This window comes from Aotus nancymaae, unplaced genomic scaffold (assembly GCF_030222135.1).
Source record: "Aotus nancymaae isolate 86718 unplaced genomic scaffold, 86718_ANA_hifiasm-v0.15.2.pri h1tg000049l, whole genome shotgun sequence".
In the NCBI taxonomy this organism is placed as follows: domain Eukaryota; kingdom Metazoa; phylum Chordata; class Mammalia; order Primates; family Aotidae; genus Aotus; species Aotus nancymaae.
In genome coordinates, this window is record NW_026988463.1 from 2,969,101 (window position 1) to 2,986,599 (window position 17,499).

General features: G+C 57.7%; 1 protein-coding gene across 1 annotated transcript; it reads left to right on the forward strand.

The window, feature by feature from the left end:
• Window positions 1–298: 298 nt before the first annotated feature.
• On the forward strand, window positions 299–13,866 carry GREP1 (glycine rich extracellular protein 1). Its single transcript, XM_064362742.1, is given in 34 exon segments — window positions 299–362; window positions 618–650; window positions 1,514–1,543; window positions 2,297–2,329; window positions 2,408–2,443; window positions 2,887–2,922; window positions 3,269–3,322; window positions 3,600–3,659; window positions 4,631–4,666; window positions 5,005–5,034; window positions 5,131–5,163; window positions 6,630–6,659; window positions 6,738–6,745; window positions 6,866–6,893; window positions 7,196–7,228; window positions 7,524–7,559; window positions 7,641–7,673; window positions 7,757–7,810; window positions 8,462–8,497; window positions 8,638–8,670; window positions 8,909–8,983; window positions 8,986–9,048; window positions 9,741–9,773; window positions 10,289–10,321; window positions 10,431–10,466; window positions 10,795–10,926; window positions 11,576–11,617; window positions 11,749–11,781; window positions 11,948–12,010; window positions 12,094–12,123; window positions 12,211–12,270; window positions 12,995–13,108; window positions 13,562–13,615; window positions 13,841–13,866. Coding segments are annotated over 34 exon segments (1,530 nt in total).
• Window positions 13,867–17,499: the final 3,633 nt, after the last annotated feature.

Genomic DNA, 17,499 nt, shown 5'->3' on the forward strand with positions numbered 1-17,499 from the left:
CTGCCCCTTACTGGGTGGACATCTGAGCCCTCTGGGCCTGGCGCCAGGGCCTAAGTCGCTGACAGGGGTGGAGACGTCTCAGGGGCCAGGCAGGGGGCCTGTCCCGCTGTCAGTGCCCATGATGGATGAGGGGCTAGAGCTAGACTTCTGCCACAGGGGGAGGTGTGGGGCTGACCCCCCAGGGTCTGCAGGCAGAGCCTCTGCCTCTCAAAGCTGGGGCACCTGGGCAAGGGTCCCCACCCACCCAGGGGTGTTTAAAAGCCCAAAGAGCGTGGGCCTTCCCACTCTGTCCAGAGTCATGGGCGCCTGGGTCTTCTCCACGGCTCTTTTCCTTCTCTGCCTGACTCCCGAGAGCCTGCAAGGCGGTGAGGGCAGCTCAAGGCTGGGGGTTGGAGGGCAGGCATCTGTGACCAGGGCTGGGGGTCCTGGTGAGGCCCTGGCTGGATGCTGGGGTCCTGGAGACAAGGAGGGCTGGGGTGTGGGAAGCCTGGCCTGGTCTGGGCAGACAATTCAGACATCGAGGGTTTTTGGAGAGCCGGAGGATAGTTGCCTGGGCCCTACCCCATCTCAGCCTCTGGGGTCCCCAGCCTTGAGTCAGCACCTTCTTACTTGCCCAGGGCTGTCCCTGCTGCCTCCTGGCCTGCGGAAAGGTAGGTGGCCCCTCTGGCACCGGCGTCAGGGAAGAGGCCCCATCTCTCCTGCCCTGGGGGTATGGGCGCTCTCTGGGACTCCTGATGGCAGGCCCGGGAGAGGTGAGGGCCCTTGCTGTCTTCCAGGCAGGGAGTCTTATCAAGTGTCCACTCAAGGGTGGGGGGCACAGACACCTTGCACTCTGGAAAGAGTCCGCCAGGCAGAACATGCAGCCGAGTAGGGGCCTGCGCTGGCTCAGAAGGGTCGCAGGTGTGACAGGAGGCGAAGGCCTCCCAGCAGCCCAAAGGGGCAGACAGGAGGGAGGGGACAAGGAGAGCCCAGGCAGGAGGCCGAGCGTCATGGAAGGGTCTTTACTCCAGAGACATGGGGGGTCCTAAGGGTAGGAGGAGAGGCTACCCCTGAGCCCTGATACATCTGAGCTTTAGGAGAGAAAGATGAGGGGGACTTGGGGGTGAGAATAGGACATTTCCAGGGAGGAGAGCCCAGTACAGAGAATGGATGGGAGAGGTGAGGAAGAGGTCGGAGTGGACTCTGCCCCACAGCCCCCCAGGGCCCCGGCTCAGATACCTTCCTCCAGGCCCAGGGGCCCTCCAGCCTCCACTACCCTGGCCCCAGACTGCTCACGGGCTCTGCCTTCTACCCTCCTGTGACAGCAGGGAAACTGAGGCCCAGAGAGGTGGGTGGCATCCAGATTTGGGCCCCTTTGTCCCCTCCTAAGTTCTCCCGCTTCTCCCTGGACCCCACAGGCTTAGAGAGCCCAAATGGCTACCGATCAGGTAAAGCCGGTAGGGGCTCGGGGAGGTGGTACACTGGCTCCCGGCTGCTCGAGTACCCTGGGCTCAACGTCTCACTTCTCTGACAGCCTATGGTCCCCACAGTGGTCTGGGAGCAGGTGAGGCCTGGCATAGGGAAGGGAGGAGTCTGAGGGCAGGGCTCGGGAGGGGGGGTTTGGGGAGGGAGGGCAGGAGCAGGGAAAGCTGGGTTGGGAGGTGGAGAGGTAAAGGGGGAAGCAGTCATCTCAGAAATACAGGGGTACAGGCCAGGTGAGGTGGCTCACGCTTGTAATTCCAGCAATTTGGGAGGTTGAGGTGGGTGGATCACAAGGTCAGGAGTTCGAGAACAGCCTGGCCAACATGGTGAAACCCTGTCTACTAAAAGTACAAAAATTAGCCGGGCATGGTGGCACGTGCCTGTAGTCCCAGCTACTTGGGAGACTGGGGCAGAAGAACCGCTTGAACCCAGGAGGCGGAGTTTGCAATGAGCCGAGATCATGCCATTGCACGCCAGCCTGGGCATCAGAGCAAGACTCCGTCTCAAAAAAAGAAAAGAAAAAGAAATAGGTGGGGACAGAGCTGAGCCCCGGAGTGTCCCCCAGGTATCCTGGCTGGGGAAAGGGGAAGGCAGGCAGGAAGAAAGGGAGTGGGGAGGGAAGGAAAGAAGGAGAGAAGGAAGGAGAAAGGAAAGAGAGAGGGAAGGAGGGAAGACAGAAGGCTGAAAGCACCCACCCGTGCTCTGTAGCCCTCCACGCTCATGGGAAGGGACTGAGTTCCCACACGCAAACTGCTTGGAAAGGCTATGGGCAGGTGGGGGGTTCTGGGGAGATCCTGGGAGAGGGGTGTCCCTCACCTGCTCCCTGTCTCTCCAGGCTATGAAGGGGGTGTGAAACCACAGAAGCCAGGTAAGCCCTGCCCCAGCCCCAGCTCTGCCTCCCCATCTTTCTCTCTCACCCCTCACCTCACCTCATCTGTCTCTCCAGGATTCGGGATCAGGCATGGCCTGGGAATCAAGCCAGGTGACAGCCATAGGGTCCCCTCCTTGCCTCCCTCCCAAGCCACAGAGGGAAAAGGCAGGATTGAGAGTGATGGGGAGCGGGGCACAGGGAGCCGCTCAGATTTTCTGCTGTCTGGCTTAGTCCACGGGGGGGTCCAAGGGTCTTGTACCCCCACCACAGCTGGGACCCCAAACCTCCTCAGCTCACCTCTCCCTCTCTCACAGGCCCTTCCACTCAGAATGGCTACAGAGCAGGTAGAGGTGGGAGTTGGGGAGCTGGAAGCCAGGATTCTACGGGTATCCCTGGCATGGGGATTCCTGAGCCCCTCTTCTGATCCTCATCTCTTTTCCAGGCATTGAAGCGGGCATGAAACCCCAGAACCTAGGTGAGCCTCGCCCAGCCCTGCCTGCACCCTGTCCCCGCTCCCTCACTCTTCCTGACTCCCTCCTGCCTTCTTGCCCCAGGGTTCAGGACCTTCCCAGGTGCTGCAGCCCAGCCAGGTGAGGTGGGGGAAGCGGTAAGGACATGGGAGGGGCATGGAGGTGCCTAATCTTGCCTGATGCTGTGGGGGAAGGGATGCAGCCAGATCAGAACAGGTGGGAGCCTCACGGGAGGTGGGCAGGAAGGGGACCACAAGGAGTTCTGATGTCTGGTTGGTGAAGGGGTGCGCTGGCTCCTTCATCTGCCCATCTCTCTTCCCAGGCTTTGGAGGGGCTGTGAAACCCTAGAAGCCAGAGGCGAGCCCGCCCCAAACCTGTCCTAATGTCCACTTCCCGCTGTCTGTCTCCGTCTCTGCTTGACGCCTCTGTCCCCCCTCCTCATGTCCCTCTGGCTCTGTCTCCCCAGGATATGGAAACGGGCTGGGAGCAGGGGCCTTCCCAGGGGCTGGAGCCCAGCCAGGTGAGGACACAGACAGGTGGGGCAGAATCTGGGCTTCTGGGAGGGAGGAGGAGTGGGTATAGCAGAGTTAGGGAACCAGAGGCTGGGAGAGCTGGGTTCTGGAGGGTGGGCAGGGCTCAGCCACTCTGTCCCTTCCCAGGCCCGGGAATGGGCGTGAAACCTCTGAAGCCAGGTGAGGTAGAGCCCTGCCCCACCCTGCCCAGTTCTATCCGGGCGCCTCTGTGTCCCCCAAGCCTGTCCACCCCACAGCTCATGGCCCTCGCCTCTGTCTCCCCAGGATTGGACAGCAGAAGTGGTTTGGGTGCTGGCACTCTTCCAGGGGCAGGAACCCCACCAGGTTCTGTCTCCCCATCTTTCTCTCACACCCAAGGGTGGCTGGGCAGGGGCCACAGAGAGGGGCAGGCAGGAGGGCTTGGGGTCCTAACCCTCATTCTTAGAGGAGGAGTTCTTAGGGTCAATGTCAGCCTCTTTCTAGTTCTCCCCAGGCCTGGGGGAGAGGAAACCTCAGAAGCGGGTGAAGGGAGGACCCCGCCCCCTGTGCTGCCTCCCTGCCACACTCGCCGTATCTCGTCCCTCTCTGTCCCCTTCTCAGTCTGTTACCCTCCCCAGGCACTGGTCCCTTTGTGGCCTGCCGATGCCATGCCTGTGACTGGGGACTCCTGGGGAGGCCTTTGAGCTGCCCTCTGGGCACATGCCCTTCGGGAACTGTCAGGGTGTGGGACACAGTGATGCTGGGGTGGTGTTTAGACCACAGAACTGCACCCCACATGGCCTAGCTCCAGCCTCTGCCTCCCTCACCCCACAGGCCCAAAACCACGCCAGGGAGGGTGGGGTGGAGCTGAGGGCCTGGGCTTGGGTTGAGGGGCTGGAGGGAGCTGCAGGCTTCCTTACCTGGTCTCTCTTCCTGGCATGGGGGGCGGTGAAAGCTCTGAAGCCAGGTGTGCCTGCCTTGTCCTGTGTCCCTGTCCTCCACTCCCCCGTGCATACACATCCGGCCCGGTCTCCGCTTCCTCCTTCCACTAGGTCTCCCAGGATCTGGTGATGGGGATGGGAAGGGAGCTGGAGCCCAGCCAGGTCAGGGCACCTGGACTAAGCTAGGATTCTAGAAGGAGACACAGTGAAGAGATAGGGGATGTTAGAAGTCCAGAGGGCAGAAAGTTGATTTCTCGGGGAGGACAGGAAATGGGTTGGGTCTGTGAGCCCCTGCTCTCCCCTCCCCCATCTTGATTGTGGCCCCTGCATCTCTGGCCTTGTCCCACCCTCAAGTCCTCCCCAGATCCACCCCTCACACACTGCTTTTCCTCCCAGGATACAGCAATGGAAACAGCCCAGGAACCCAGCCAGGTGGGGGCCAAAGGGGCTGGGGTGGCTGGGAGGGAGAGGTCAGGAGCCCGGGGCCACACTCTGGGTCCCTGATGGGCTCTTGGGGGTTCATTCATTCACCCAATCTCCCCTGAGCACCCAACCACCCTGAGCCAGGCCTCAGCTGGGCAGGGAGGCCGCTCCAGCTGGTCAAGTGTGGCCACGGTCTGGACTCCCAGGCCAAGAGCCAAATCCAACCACGACTGCGGTCAGTCCTGGGAGGGAGTTTACACGAGACAGAAAGGGAGAGGGCAGGGCTCCAGGCCCCAGCTCACTCCCACTGCAGCGCCTCCACACTGCTGTGTCTGCCCCTCAAACAGGTCCTGCTGCTCAAAATGGCTTTGGACCAGGTAAAGAGGGTGGGGACAGAAGCAGGGAGCCTGGGGCTGAGATTCTGGGCGCAGGCCCAGAGGAAAGGATCCCTCACGCTCCCATCGTCCCCCCAGGCTTTGGAGGGGGTGGAAAACCCCAGAAGCCTGGTGAGCCCCACCCTGTCCCCATCTCCCTGCCCATTTCCTGTGCATCCACTGCTGCTTCCCCAGAGTCCTGGATCTCCACATTCTCTATGTCTCCCTGGGATGTGGGAATGGGAATGGGTGGAGAGCCGGGGCCTTCCTGGGAGCTGAAACCCAGGCAGATGGGGCCCTGGAGTTCTGGAAGCATGGAAGTCTTAGGGGTTGGGGGTTACTGATGGGGGTGGGGGCCTGGCCCTGGTTCTGAGCTGAGAGGAAGGGCCGGGTGGACTCGCAGGGAGTCCCTCTTGTCTTCCCAGGCCTGGGAGGAGGACTATAGCCTCAGACAGCAGGTGAGCGCCACCCTCTAGCCCCCTAGCTTGGTCTCACACGACAAACCTCATTCAACAAAACATCCAGGCCTGGAGCAGTGGCTCACGCCTGTAATCCCAACAGTTTGGGAGGCGGAGGCAGGTGGATCACTTGAGCCCAAGAGTTCAAGACCACCATGGGCAACATTCCCAAACTGGCCTTGAACTCTTGGGCTCAAGGGATCCACTTATAAAAAAACACAAAAATCAGCCAGGTGTCGTTGCACATGCCTGTCATCTCAGCTACTCTGGAGGCTGAGAGGGGAGGACCACTTGAGCCCAGGAGGTCGAGGTAGTAGTGAGTGGAGATCTTGCCACTGTACTCAGCCCCGGTGACAGAGGGAGACCCTGTTCAAAAAACAAACTAATCCGTGGACCATGCCTGTTCTGAGCCAACCAGGTGCTGGGGACAGGCACTCCCCAAACCAGGGCCACGCTGGGACATAAAATGTGGGCTGAGGCTGCCCCAGAGCTGGGCCCTGGGCATTCTGGGCGGGAGACAGTGGAAGCCAGGGAGGAGAGAATGGCCCAATCCTCTGAGAAACTGGACCAAAGAGAGTTTTGAATGGCCAGGAGTGGTAGTTCGCACCTGTAATCCTAGCACTTTGGGAGGCCAAATTGGGCGGATCACCCGAGATCAGGAGTTCAAGATCAGCCTGACCAACATGGGGAAACCCCGTCTCTACTAAAAATACAAAACAATTAGCTGGGCGTGGTGGTGTGTGCCTGTAATCCCAGCTATCGGGAGGCTGAGACAGGAGAACTGCTTGAATCTGGGAGGCAGACGTTGCCGTGAGCTGAGATAACGCCATTGCACTCCAGCCTGAGCGACAAGAGTGAAACCCCGTCTCAAAAGAAAGAAAGAAAAAAAAAAAAAGATGGGGGAAGAGCCATAAAAAATTAAAAATTAAAAAAAGAGTTTTGAACAAAGAAGGTACAGACTCCAGCCAGAGCTCAGGACCCCGGGTGGCAGGAGCTGGAGCCTGACAGTTGCAGGCTGCTGAGGAAAGGAACCCACCTTTCTGGCTGGTTGAAGTCAGAGGTGGTGACACCCGTGCCCCAGGTGGCTGGAGATGGCATCCAGGGCTCCTGAGGGCCTTAACCCTTTCTCTCCTTCCACAGGCCCCGCCACTCAAAACGGCTATGGACCAGGTAGGAGCGGGGCTGCGGTTTGGGGAGGCCTAGAGCTGGGGCCCCAGGTTCCTCACCCGCTCCGTGTCTCTCCACCAGGCTATGTGGCGGGTGTGAAACCACAGAAACCAGGTGAGCCTTGCCCCGGCCTGTCCCTCTGCCTCCTCAAACCCTGAGCTCCCTCCCCTCATTCATACCCGCCTTGATCTATTCCCCCAGGATTGTAGTATGGGATTGGGCTGGGAGCCGAGCCAGGTGAAGGGAATAGTGTCTGGGGTTCCAGGGTCCACATCTGGGTGGCCTTTTCCTCCCAGGGGTAGGATTGGTGAATGATGGAGAGGGGTGGCGGGGCATCTCCAGGATCACTGGCTTCTGGCTTGGCCCTGGAGGGGAACTCTAGGCGCTGTGCCCCCAGCTTAGCTCAGCCCTCCCTCCCCGACAAGCCACAGAGCAGGTCCTGAGAGGATGGGAGGAGCTAGGGTCTCGATGCTGGGGTTCTGGGGTAGATCTGAGTTGGGGGCTCCTGGGTACCTCATCTGCTCCCCATTTTCCCGAAGGGTTTAGAAGGGTTGTGAAGGCACAGGGGCCAGGTGAGCCTGAATCTCCCCTGAGCTTCTGTCTCCCCAACTGTCAGAGCCCTCTTCCCCGTCATCCTCAAATGGGAATGAATGGGAATGGGAATGGGAATGGGCTGGGTGCTCAGCCAGGTGAGAGAGGTGGGGTCTGGGGGTCTGCCCCTGGGGCATCCTCTTCCTGCCTCCCTCCCCAGTCTCACGGGGGGCTGAGCTGCTGAATAACAGGGCAGCTGGGAGGAAGCCTCCAGGATTCCCTCACCTCCACCTCAACCAAACCCCAAGTCCCCACCCCACCCTCCTCTCCCCACAGTCTTGACAGCCCAGAACAGATTTGGATTTGGAGCAGGTAAGAGCAGGGGTAAGGAAGGACTCGGGGAAACTGTGGGTGGGGCCCCTGAGTCACTCACTGGCCCCATATCTCCTCCAGGCCTTGGAGGGGGTGTAAAGCCTCTGAAGCCGGGTGAGCCCCGCCCTAGTCTGCCTCTCTATGCACGCACCCCTGAAGCCATAAGCACCCGGCTCATACTCCCTCTCCTTCTCCAGGATATGGGAAGATGCTGGGAGCAGGGGCCTTCCCTGGGGCCAGAACCCAGCCAGGTGACAACAGCTGGGGCAGGAGCCCAGCCTTTTTTATTTTTTTTTTTGAGACAGAGTCTCGCTCTGTCACCGAGGCTGGAGTGCAGTGGTGTGATCTTGGCTCACTGTGAACTCTGCCTCTCGCAATCTCAGCTCACTGCAACCTCCGCCTGCTGGGTTCAAGTGATTCTCCTGCCTCAGCCTCCCGAGTAGCTGGGATTACAGGCACCCACCACCACGCCTGGCTAATTTTTGTATTTTTAGTAGAGATGGGGTTTCACCATGTTGGCCAGGCTGGTCTTGAACTCCTGACCTCAGATGATCCACCCATCTCAGCCTCCCAAAGTGCTGGGATTACAAGCTTGAGCCACTGCACCCAGCCTAACCCAGGCTTCTTGGAGGGAATGGGGAATGCAGAGAGCGGCCAGGGGACCAGGAGGACACAGTGTGGGTCTGAATCCTGGGGAAATGGGTGCCACTGGCTAGCCCGGTGTGGCTCCGCCTCCGTTTCTCTCTGTAGGCCTGGGAGGGGGAGTGAAGCCTCAGAAGACAGGTGGGGGAGGGCTCTGGCCCCCCTGCCCTGTCTCTAGGGCTTCCCATAGCTGAGCTGCTTCCTCCAGATGCCCCCTCTGCATGCCGCCGTCTCACACCGACCCCGTCCCTCCCCCTCAGGTTATGGCCACAAAAATGGACTTGGGGTCCAGCCAGGTGAAGGCAGCTGGCCCTGGCTCCCAAGTAGTCAGGAGGTGGGGCGGGAGGAGAGAAGCCAGGGCCATGGGGCAAAGGGCCGGGGTCTGGAGGTCGGCAGCATTGGCTGGAGTTGACGTCAGCCTCTCTGTCTCTCCCAGGTCTAGGAGCGGGCATGAAGCCTCAGATGCCAGGTGAGGGGACTGCCGGCGTCTGTGGCCCCACCTCCCCTAGCCCATGGTGTTCGAGCTGGGTCTGCATGGGACTCCCAGGGGAGGGGTGACCCCTGCTTCATGAGTGAGGAGAGGTCTGTAGGAGCACCAAGGACTGCAGGGAGAGGAGGTGGGGGAGAGACCAAGGGACCCTTCCTGGCCCCTGCCTCCCAGTCCCCCTCGGGCTCAGCCTTACCACACTCCCCTTTCTGCCCCACAGGCCTGGCAGCTCCTAATGGCTATGGACCAGGTAGGGGCGGGGCTGGGGTTCCAGGAGGCCCAGAGCAGAGACCCTGGGTCCTCACCTGCTCCCTGTCTCTCCACCAGGCTCTGTGGGGGCCATGAAGCCCCAAAAGCCAGGTGAGCCCACCCGGCCTGTCCCTCTGCCCCCAGACCCTGAGCTCCCTCCCTCATTCACACCCCACCTCAGCTCCATCGGGACTCAGGAGAGAGCTGGGAGCCCAGCCAGTGAGGGGGTGTGGAGGCGGCGGTCCCTGCCTCCCTTCCAGGCCTCCAGGACAGGTGGGCACCAAATTGAGGGAGGAGGGGCGGCTCCAGGACTCCTGCTTTCTGACTTGGCTCTGAAGAGGGAGCCACAGGCCCTTTGCCCCAACCTCAGCTAGAATCCCAAACCTCTGCTCAACCCTCCCTCCCCACAGGCCCCTCAGCCCAGAATGACTACAGAACAGGTACTGGGGGGCTGGGGTTGCTGGGGTTATAGAGAGGAGGAGAGAGATGGGAGCCTCTGAGGGTTCTCTTGGGGGCTCCTGCAGGCTTAGAGGGGGTGTAGTCTGGAGTAGAGATGGCACAAGGTGGAAGAAGGTGCCCAGAGCTCCACTTCCTAAAACGGGAGGAATGGGGGGCCAGGTGCCAGTCCCCTTCTGCACCCCAGCCTCTCCCCATGCCACTCCACAAGCCCCACAGTTCCCACTGGCCACGGACCGGGTAGAGGAGGTTGGCATGGGGACCAGGTGAGGGGGCAGACGCTGGATCTGGAAGAGGCCCCTTGTGAGGGGTGCGACCTGGTACCTCACCTGCTCCCATCTCTCCAGGCATTGGAGAGGGCATGAAACCTCAGAAGCCAGGTAAGCCATTTCCTCTTCACTCTCCCTGTGCGCAGACACAGCCTACCCCCTTCACTCTCTTCCCCCCAAGCCGCACCGTCTCCCTAGGGTGCAAGAACAGGCTGGAGCTGGAGCCTTCCTGTGGGAAGGAGCCCAGCCAGGTGAGGGAGGCGGGTGGGATCTGGGGCAGAGGGGAAGGGGGATGGGCTCCAAGGGGCAGAGTTGGGTATCAGGGAGGGAAGCGGCGGGGTGGGGTCAGCCTGTCCATCATTTTCCATGGGTCTCTGGCCTGGGAAGGGATCTGAAACCTCCAAAGCCGAGTTTCTCTCTGCCCCTCTTCCTGCTTCCTCCGAGGTCCCCAACTCCAAGCCCGCCCTTATGCCCTGCTCTCTGCCCCAGGATACACACCAGGGACCCGGCTGGGACTCCTGTCAGGTGAGAAGTGGGGGCTAGGGAGCTGAGCAGAGGAGAGAGGGGTTCACTACCCCCATGGGGTAGACCGGGGTCTGAACTGGCCTCTTTCTGCCTCTCCCCAGGCCTGCGAGAGAGCTTGAAGGCTTGGAAGCCAGGCAAGTTGGGGAGCACCCCCCTGCTCTGCCCCGCACCTCCTTCTGCCTCCCAGCCCTTCCAGTCCCCACCCCCAGTGCCACCACGCTCATCTTTGCTTTCCCTCTCCAGGATACGGCCATGGAAATGGGCTGCGGGCCCAGCCAGGTGAGGCCACTGGGACTGGGGTGGGGGCCCAGGAAGGAGGGAGAGGGAGGCTGCTGGAAGATGGAGGGGCTCGAGGACAAACAGCAGGAGCCCCATCCCTGCCAGGTCCCTATGTCCCTCCATCCCCTGCCTGGGTCCCCAGGTCTCCCCAGCAGGGTATGGCCCGAGGGAGCTGGGCTTTCTCCAGCCTGGCTAATGTCCCCCTTAGGTGCTGGGTCTGCCCTAGAAGCCACACAGGCCGGTGGCTTGGCCAGGCCAAGGCCTACTAGGCAGTCAGTGAGGACTGGCCTGGAGCACACACCCACCCCTCCCTTCCTCCCCATCTTAGGTCCCTGCAATTCGAGGGTCGCTCCACTGCTCCTCCCCAGCCTTCCCACTCCAGGGGTCCCTTCGGACAGAGAGGGTGTCTGGAGCCTGAAATCCCAGCCTCCTCCCGCAGTGCAGAATGGCAAGTCCCCAGGTCAGTGTGGAGTGGGGGTGCCTGGCTGCCACGTCTGGCTCTGTCCTGTCCTCTGACGCTGAGGCTCAGTGACTTGTCACACAGTGACATCCAGAGGCACAAACTCTCAACTAGGTCTATCCTGTGTCCCCACACCAGATCAGGGTCACGCCTTCATCAACCTCGTTCCCTAGGCTGCCTCAGCTATTCAGGCAACCTGAGGCCAGGAAGTCCCTCCAAGAGTTGCTGCCTTTTTTTTTTTTTTTTTTTTTGAGACAGTCTCGCTCTGTCTCCCAGGCTGGAGTGCAGTGGTGCAATTTTGGCTCACTGCAAAATCAGCCTCCCAAGTAGTTGGCATTACAGGCATGCACCACCATACCTGGCTCATTTTTGTAATTTTTGTAGAGATGGGGTTTTGGCATGTTGGCCAGGCTAGTCTCGAACTCCTGACTTCAAGTGATCAGCCCACCTCAGCCTCCCAAAGCGCTGGGGTTGCAGGTGTGAGCCACTGCGCCCGGCCTCTTGCTGCTCTCTAAGTTTCTCCTGGTTCCATTCCCTGTGGACAGGAAAAGTCCCTGCTTCCCCTTCAGAGTCCCTACAGTCCATCTTTGGCCCCCAAGGAATCAGGGTAAGTCTGGGTCCTCCACACTGACCTCCATTCTCCTCACAGGGCACCAGCCTCCAAATGGCTACGGACCAGGAGCAGAACTGGGTGAGGAGGCCCTTCCTGGAGTTCCTCCCCTCCCTTCCCCTCCTCTTCCTTCTGCCATCCCAGGAAGAGGGAAGGCCAAGGCCATGGCTCTCTCTGACCTCATCTCTGAGTCACAGTTTTCCCTCCCCCAGGTTTTAATGGTGGCCTCGAGGCACAGAAAATTGGTGAGTCCTCCTGGGCCCCTATGTTAGGCGGAAGCTGGCATCTCCCACATGCCTGAGTCAATCTGTCTGTCCGCATCCCCCTGTCTAAGCAGGTCACCTGGCCCTCCTGATGCTGTCCCTGTTCCACTAGCCTGTCCCTAGCTCTTCTCTCATCTTTGTCCTGCAGGTTTTGGTTATGGGAATGGTGCCCTGGGAGCCAGGGTCTTCCCCGAAGTCCGCCCACAGCCAGGTGCCTGGGGAGCGGGGGCGGAGGTGGGAGCGTTGGGCTCAGAGGCTACAGCCCGGCCTCTGACACCCTCTTTCCTCCTCCAGGGTTCCCTGGGGCCAATGGCTTTAGGAATGGTGAGTCAGACCCAGGGGACAAAGTGCAGTAGGGTGGGGGAGCCAACAGCCCAGGGGCTAGGTGGGAATGACTGGAGTCTCTTGCAGGGGATGGGCTGGAAGCTCTGGTGTACCCCAAAGCCTCGGCTCCAGCCCCTGAAGGAAATGGTAAGAAATGAGCAAGGCCGGGCTTGGTGGCTCACGCCTGTAATCCCAGCACTTTGGGAGGCTGAGGTGGATGGATCACAAGGTCAAGAGATCAAGACTATCCTGGCCAACACGGTGAAACCCTGTCTCTACCAAAAATACAAAAATTAGCTGGGTGTGGTGGCATGCACCTGTAGTCCCAGCTACTTAGGAGGCTGAGGCAGGAGAATCACTTGAACCCAGGAGGTGGAGGTTTCAGTGAACCGAGATGGCGCCACTGCACTCCAGCCTGGCAACAGAGCGAGACTTTGTCTCAAAAAAAAAAAAAAAGAAAAAGAAAAAGACAAAAAAGCCGGGCGCAGTGGCTTATGGCTGTAATCCCAGCACTTTGGGAGGCCGAGGTGGGTGGATCATGAGGTCAAGAGATCGAGACCATCCTGGTCAACATGGTGAAACCCCGTCTCCATTAAAAATACAAAAATTAGCCGGGCATGGTGGCGCGTGCCTGTAATCCCAGCTACTTAGGAGGCTGAGGCAGGAGAATTGCTTGAACCCAGGAGGCAGAGGCTGCGGTGAGCCAAGATCGCGCCATTGCACTCCAGCCTGGGTAACAAGAGCGAAATTCCGTCTCAAAAAAAAAAAAGAAAAAGAAATGGGCCTTCAGGGAGCAGAGCCAAGCCCAACAGGGGCCAGGGGAACCTAGCTCCGGTGGGCAAGGGTGCCCATGCCAGCTCTCCTCCTACAGGACAGGCTGGGCTGCTGTGGGGCTCTTCCTGGCCCACCCTCCAGACCTGGGGGACTGGCTTGAAGCCTGGATATCAGGCTGGAGGCGAGTATGCTGAGGCCAGGAACCAGCCAGGTAACAGAGTGCCTGGATGAGTGTGCTGGGGCCATCAGAGATGGCTTCAGGCAACTAGGCCCTGGGCCCTGGTTCACCCACAGCCCCGCAGAGATGGAGGGTACAGCCCTCTTGGTGGAGGGGATGGAATGAGTGGGAAGAGGCCAGGAGGGCACAGGCAGGGAAGAGCAGGAAGGAATGGGACTAGGAGAGGCCGCAGAGCCTGGGACGCTGAGTGCCAGCCTGGACCCTGGACTGAAATGCGGAGGTGATAAAGCTGGGGATGAGGGCCATTGGGGACCTAGTTCCCCACACACTCTATCCCTCTCCTCAGGGTCCTCTGGGAAGCTGAGGCCAGAGCTGAGCCCTGGGCCCTTCAGGGTGTGGGGGTCTCCCAGAGCCTGAGTTGAAGCTGGGGTGGATGGAAGCTCTCTGGTGACCCAAGTGCCCCTGGTCTGTCTGTCTTTGCCGTAGGGGGCCCTGAGGTGAACAGAGGCAGCAACGGCCAGATGGGGAATGGCTACGGAGGTGAGGGAGGCGCAGTGGCCCAGCCGCCTGCCCAAAGGCCTCCCATGGTCACCCCTCCAACCCCATGGTGGGTGGCACCCAGCCCTCGGGAGGGATAGCAGCTTCTGCCACCTGTAGGTGACTGCTGAGTGACTGACCCCAGAGGCTCAGGTCCCTGGGAGGGGAGGAGGAGGCAAGGCCTCACCAGGGCCCCGCCCCCCCAGTCCCAGCTCTACGTCTTCCCAGGCCGCTGCCCTCTGGGGAAATGCTGAGCACTGCAGGGCCTCTGCCTCATACCCTCGCCTGCCCGCCAAGGAAGACAGACCCTCAGGCTTGGCCTCCAGTGCCGCCTGGCCTGGGTCTCCTCCCTAGATCCGCAAACGGGCTTTCCTGCTTGCTTCCACTTGCCATGCAAAGGGCTTGCTGACCAGGGTGGGACTGGCATGGGCCTGCAGCCACTACCCAGCACCTCATTCATTCATTCAACAAACATCAATGAGGCCGTGTGCCAGGAACCATGTTCCCAGCGGGAGAAACCATGAGAAGAAAACAGACTCGATCAACGCCTGCCCTCAGGGAGGACATCACTTGGTCACCGCGTAGTGGGGGAACCACATCCCAGCTGCAGAACTTAAGCATGGAAATGAACACTTCATTATTTGTGTTTTAATTTATAATCGATCTATTAAAGTTACTAGATAAAGACCTCATTTTCCTTAGCCTTTACAGTGGGCCTTCCAGAAACCGTATTGACTAATAATTTCGATGTAAAACTCACTTTCACATTCTTTGAAGAATGATCAATTAGATTATGTAAATTTCACAGCTTGGCCAGGCATGGTAGGTCACACCTGTAATCCCAGCACTTTGGGAGGCCGAGGCGGGTGGATCGCCTGAGGTCAGGAGTTTGAGACCATCCTAACCAACACAGTGAAACCCGTCTCTACTAAAAATACAAAAAATTAGCTGGGCGTGGTGACGGGCTCCTGTAATCCCAACTACTCGGGAGGCTGAGGCAGGAGAATCACTTGAACCTGGGAGGCGGAGGTTGTGGTGAGCTGAGATCTCGCCATTGCACTCCAGCCTGGGCAACAAGAACAAGACTCTGTCTCAAAAAACGGAGAAATAAATAAGTAAATAAAAACAAATATGAATTTCACAGCTCAATTTTCCCCTAAGTATTTAGCATGCCTTAAATGCCCAATTAACAAAATACCCTTAGATAATCTCAAACAACAATTAGAAACATAACCAACTTGATTCTCTTAATGGAGCCGGGTACAAATCCAAAATCAACATCTTCCTAAGCACTTATGGGGCTCTTGGAAATAAATAAATCAAACATTTAGTATATCAGATGACTGCTTTTTTTTTTTTTTTTTTTGACGCAGGGGCTCACTCTGTCCCAGGCTGGAGTGCACTGGCGTGATCATGGTCACTGCAGTCTCAACCTCGTGGGAGAGTCAAGCATCCTTCCACCTCAGCCTGCTGAGTAACTGGGATTACCAGCATGTACCACCACATCCAGCTACATTTTTTTATTTTTAGTAGAGACAGGGTCTCACTATGTTGCCCAGGCTGGTCTCAAACTCCTGGGCTCAAAAGATCCCCTCCCTCTCTCTCTCTCTTTTTGAGACAGAGTCTCGCTCTGTCGCTCAGGGCAGTGGAACGATCTCGGCTCACCGTAACCTCCACCTCCCAGGTTCAAGTGATTCGCCTGCCTCAGTCTCCTGAGTAGCTGGAATTACAGGTGTGAGCCACCACGCCCGGCTAATTTCTGTATTTTTAGTAGAGACGGGGTTTCACCATGTTGGTCAGGATGGTCTCGAACTCCTGACCTTGTGATCCACCTGCCTCGGCCTCCCAAAGTGCTGGGATTACAGGTATGAGCCACCACATCTGGCCCGGCTGAACTCTTCCAAGCATCTTTTTTTTTTTTCTTCTTCTTCTAAACATCTTAAAAGCCAGTTACTAATCCTGGAGCAGTGTCAGTGCTACAGGACAGCTTAATTTTTCACCCCATGATTACAAATGTATCGAACAGTACATGCAGAGGCAGGGTCCCATGCAGGGTCCAGAGTGGAGGTTGTGCAATTAGAAATTGACCCACAGTGCTGAACTTTGACTCAGAGCCTGGCCAGTCCAAGAACTTTTTTTTTTTTTTGAGATGGAGTTTCACACTATTGCCCAGGCTGGAGTGCAATGTCAGTATCTCGGCTCACTGCAACCTCTGTCTCAGGTTCACATGATTGTCTTGCCTAAGCCTCCTGAGTAGTTGGGATTACAGGCACATACTACCACATCGGGGGATTTTTTTTTTTTTTTTTTTGTATTTTTAGTAGAGGTAGGGTTTCACTATGTTGGCCAGACTGGTCTCAAACTCCTGGCCTCATAATCCACCTGCCTCAGCCTCCCAAGATGCTGGGATTACAGGCGTGAGCCACCGTGCCTCGTCTTTTTTTTTTTTTTTTCTGAGACAGTCTTGCTCTGTCACCCAGGCTGAAGTGCAGTGGCACAATCTTGGCTCACTGCAACCTCTGCTTCCTGGGTTCAAGCGATTTTCTCTCCTCAGCCTCCCAAGTAGCTAGGGTTACAGGTGCGCGCCGCCACACCCAGCTATGTCTCAGAACTACTTTCACTTTCCTCTTTTCTTTCTTTTCTTTTCTTTTTTTGAGGCAGGGTCTCTTAAGCATAGCTCACTGCAGTCCCAATCTCCCAGGCTCAAGTGATCCTCCTGCCTCAGACCCCTGAGTTGCTGGTACCATAAGCACATGCCAACAGGCCTACCTACTTTTTAAAATTTTTAGTAGAGAGGAAGTCTCACTGTTGCCCAGGCTGGTCTCAAACTCTAGCTCTAGTGATCCTCCCACCTGGACCTCCCAAAGTGCTGGGATTACAGGGGTGAGCCACCACACCTGGCTGAACCTTTCCCCTCGGAGCTGAGCCCTTCCAAATCCAAGCCTCTTCTTGCAAGCTAGTTCCTTGATGGGATCTGGCATTCCTATCTGGTACCACCTCTTCTTTTTTTTAGCCTGATTTATGATCACGGAATTTGGGTGTAGACCAAAACCTTACCTCAGTATGCGCAAGGTTTTGGGTTGATTAACATTCAGGAGATTCTGTAAATAGTACTGAAATTCCAGCCTGATTTTGCTTGCCTACTTCATCTGATGTGCACTACTGGAGAATCACAGGATTTTGCTTTTTCACAGAATTACTGATTCTTTAAAAATATTCAGCCAGGCTTGGTGGCTCATGCCTGTAATCTCAGCACTTTGGGAGGTCGAGGCATGCGGATCATCTGAGGTCAGGAGTTCGAGACCAGCCTAGCCAACATAGTGAAACCCTGTCTCTACTAAAAATATAAAAATTAACCAGGCATGGTGGAATATGCCTGTAGTTTCAACTACTCAAGAGGCTGAGGCAAGAGAAGTGCTTGAACCTGTGACAGGGAGGTTGCAGTGAGCTGAGATCTTGCCACTGCACTCCAGCCTGGGCGAGAGGGAGACTTCGTCTCATAAATAAATAAATAAAAATGAAAAATAAGGCCTGGCACAGTGGCTCATGCCTATAATCCCAGCACTTTGGCAGGCGGAGGCTGGCGGATCACAAGGTCAGGAGTTCGAGACCAGCCTGACCAACATGGTGAAACCCTGTCTCTACTAAAAATACAAAAATTAGCCAGGCGTGGTGGCGTACGCCTCTAATCCCAGCTACTAAGGAGGCTGAGGCAGGAGAATCGCTTGAACCTGGGAAGCGGAAATTGCAGTGAGCCAAGATCCTGTCACTGCATTCCAGCCTGGGCGACAGATTGAGACTCCATCTCAAAATAAATACATACATACACACTACATACTATTCAAATGGTCTTGTCTTCCTCTGTACCACAGCATGGAGTAAACCAC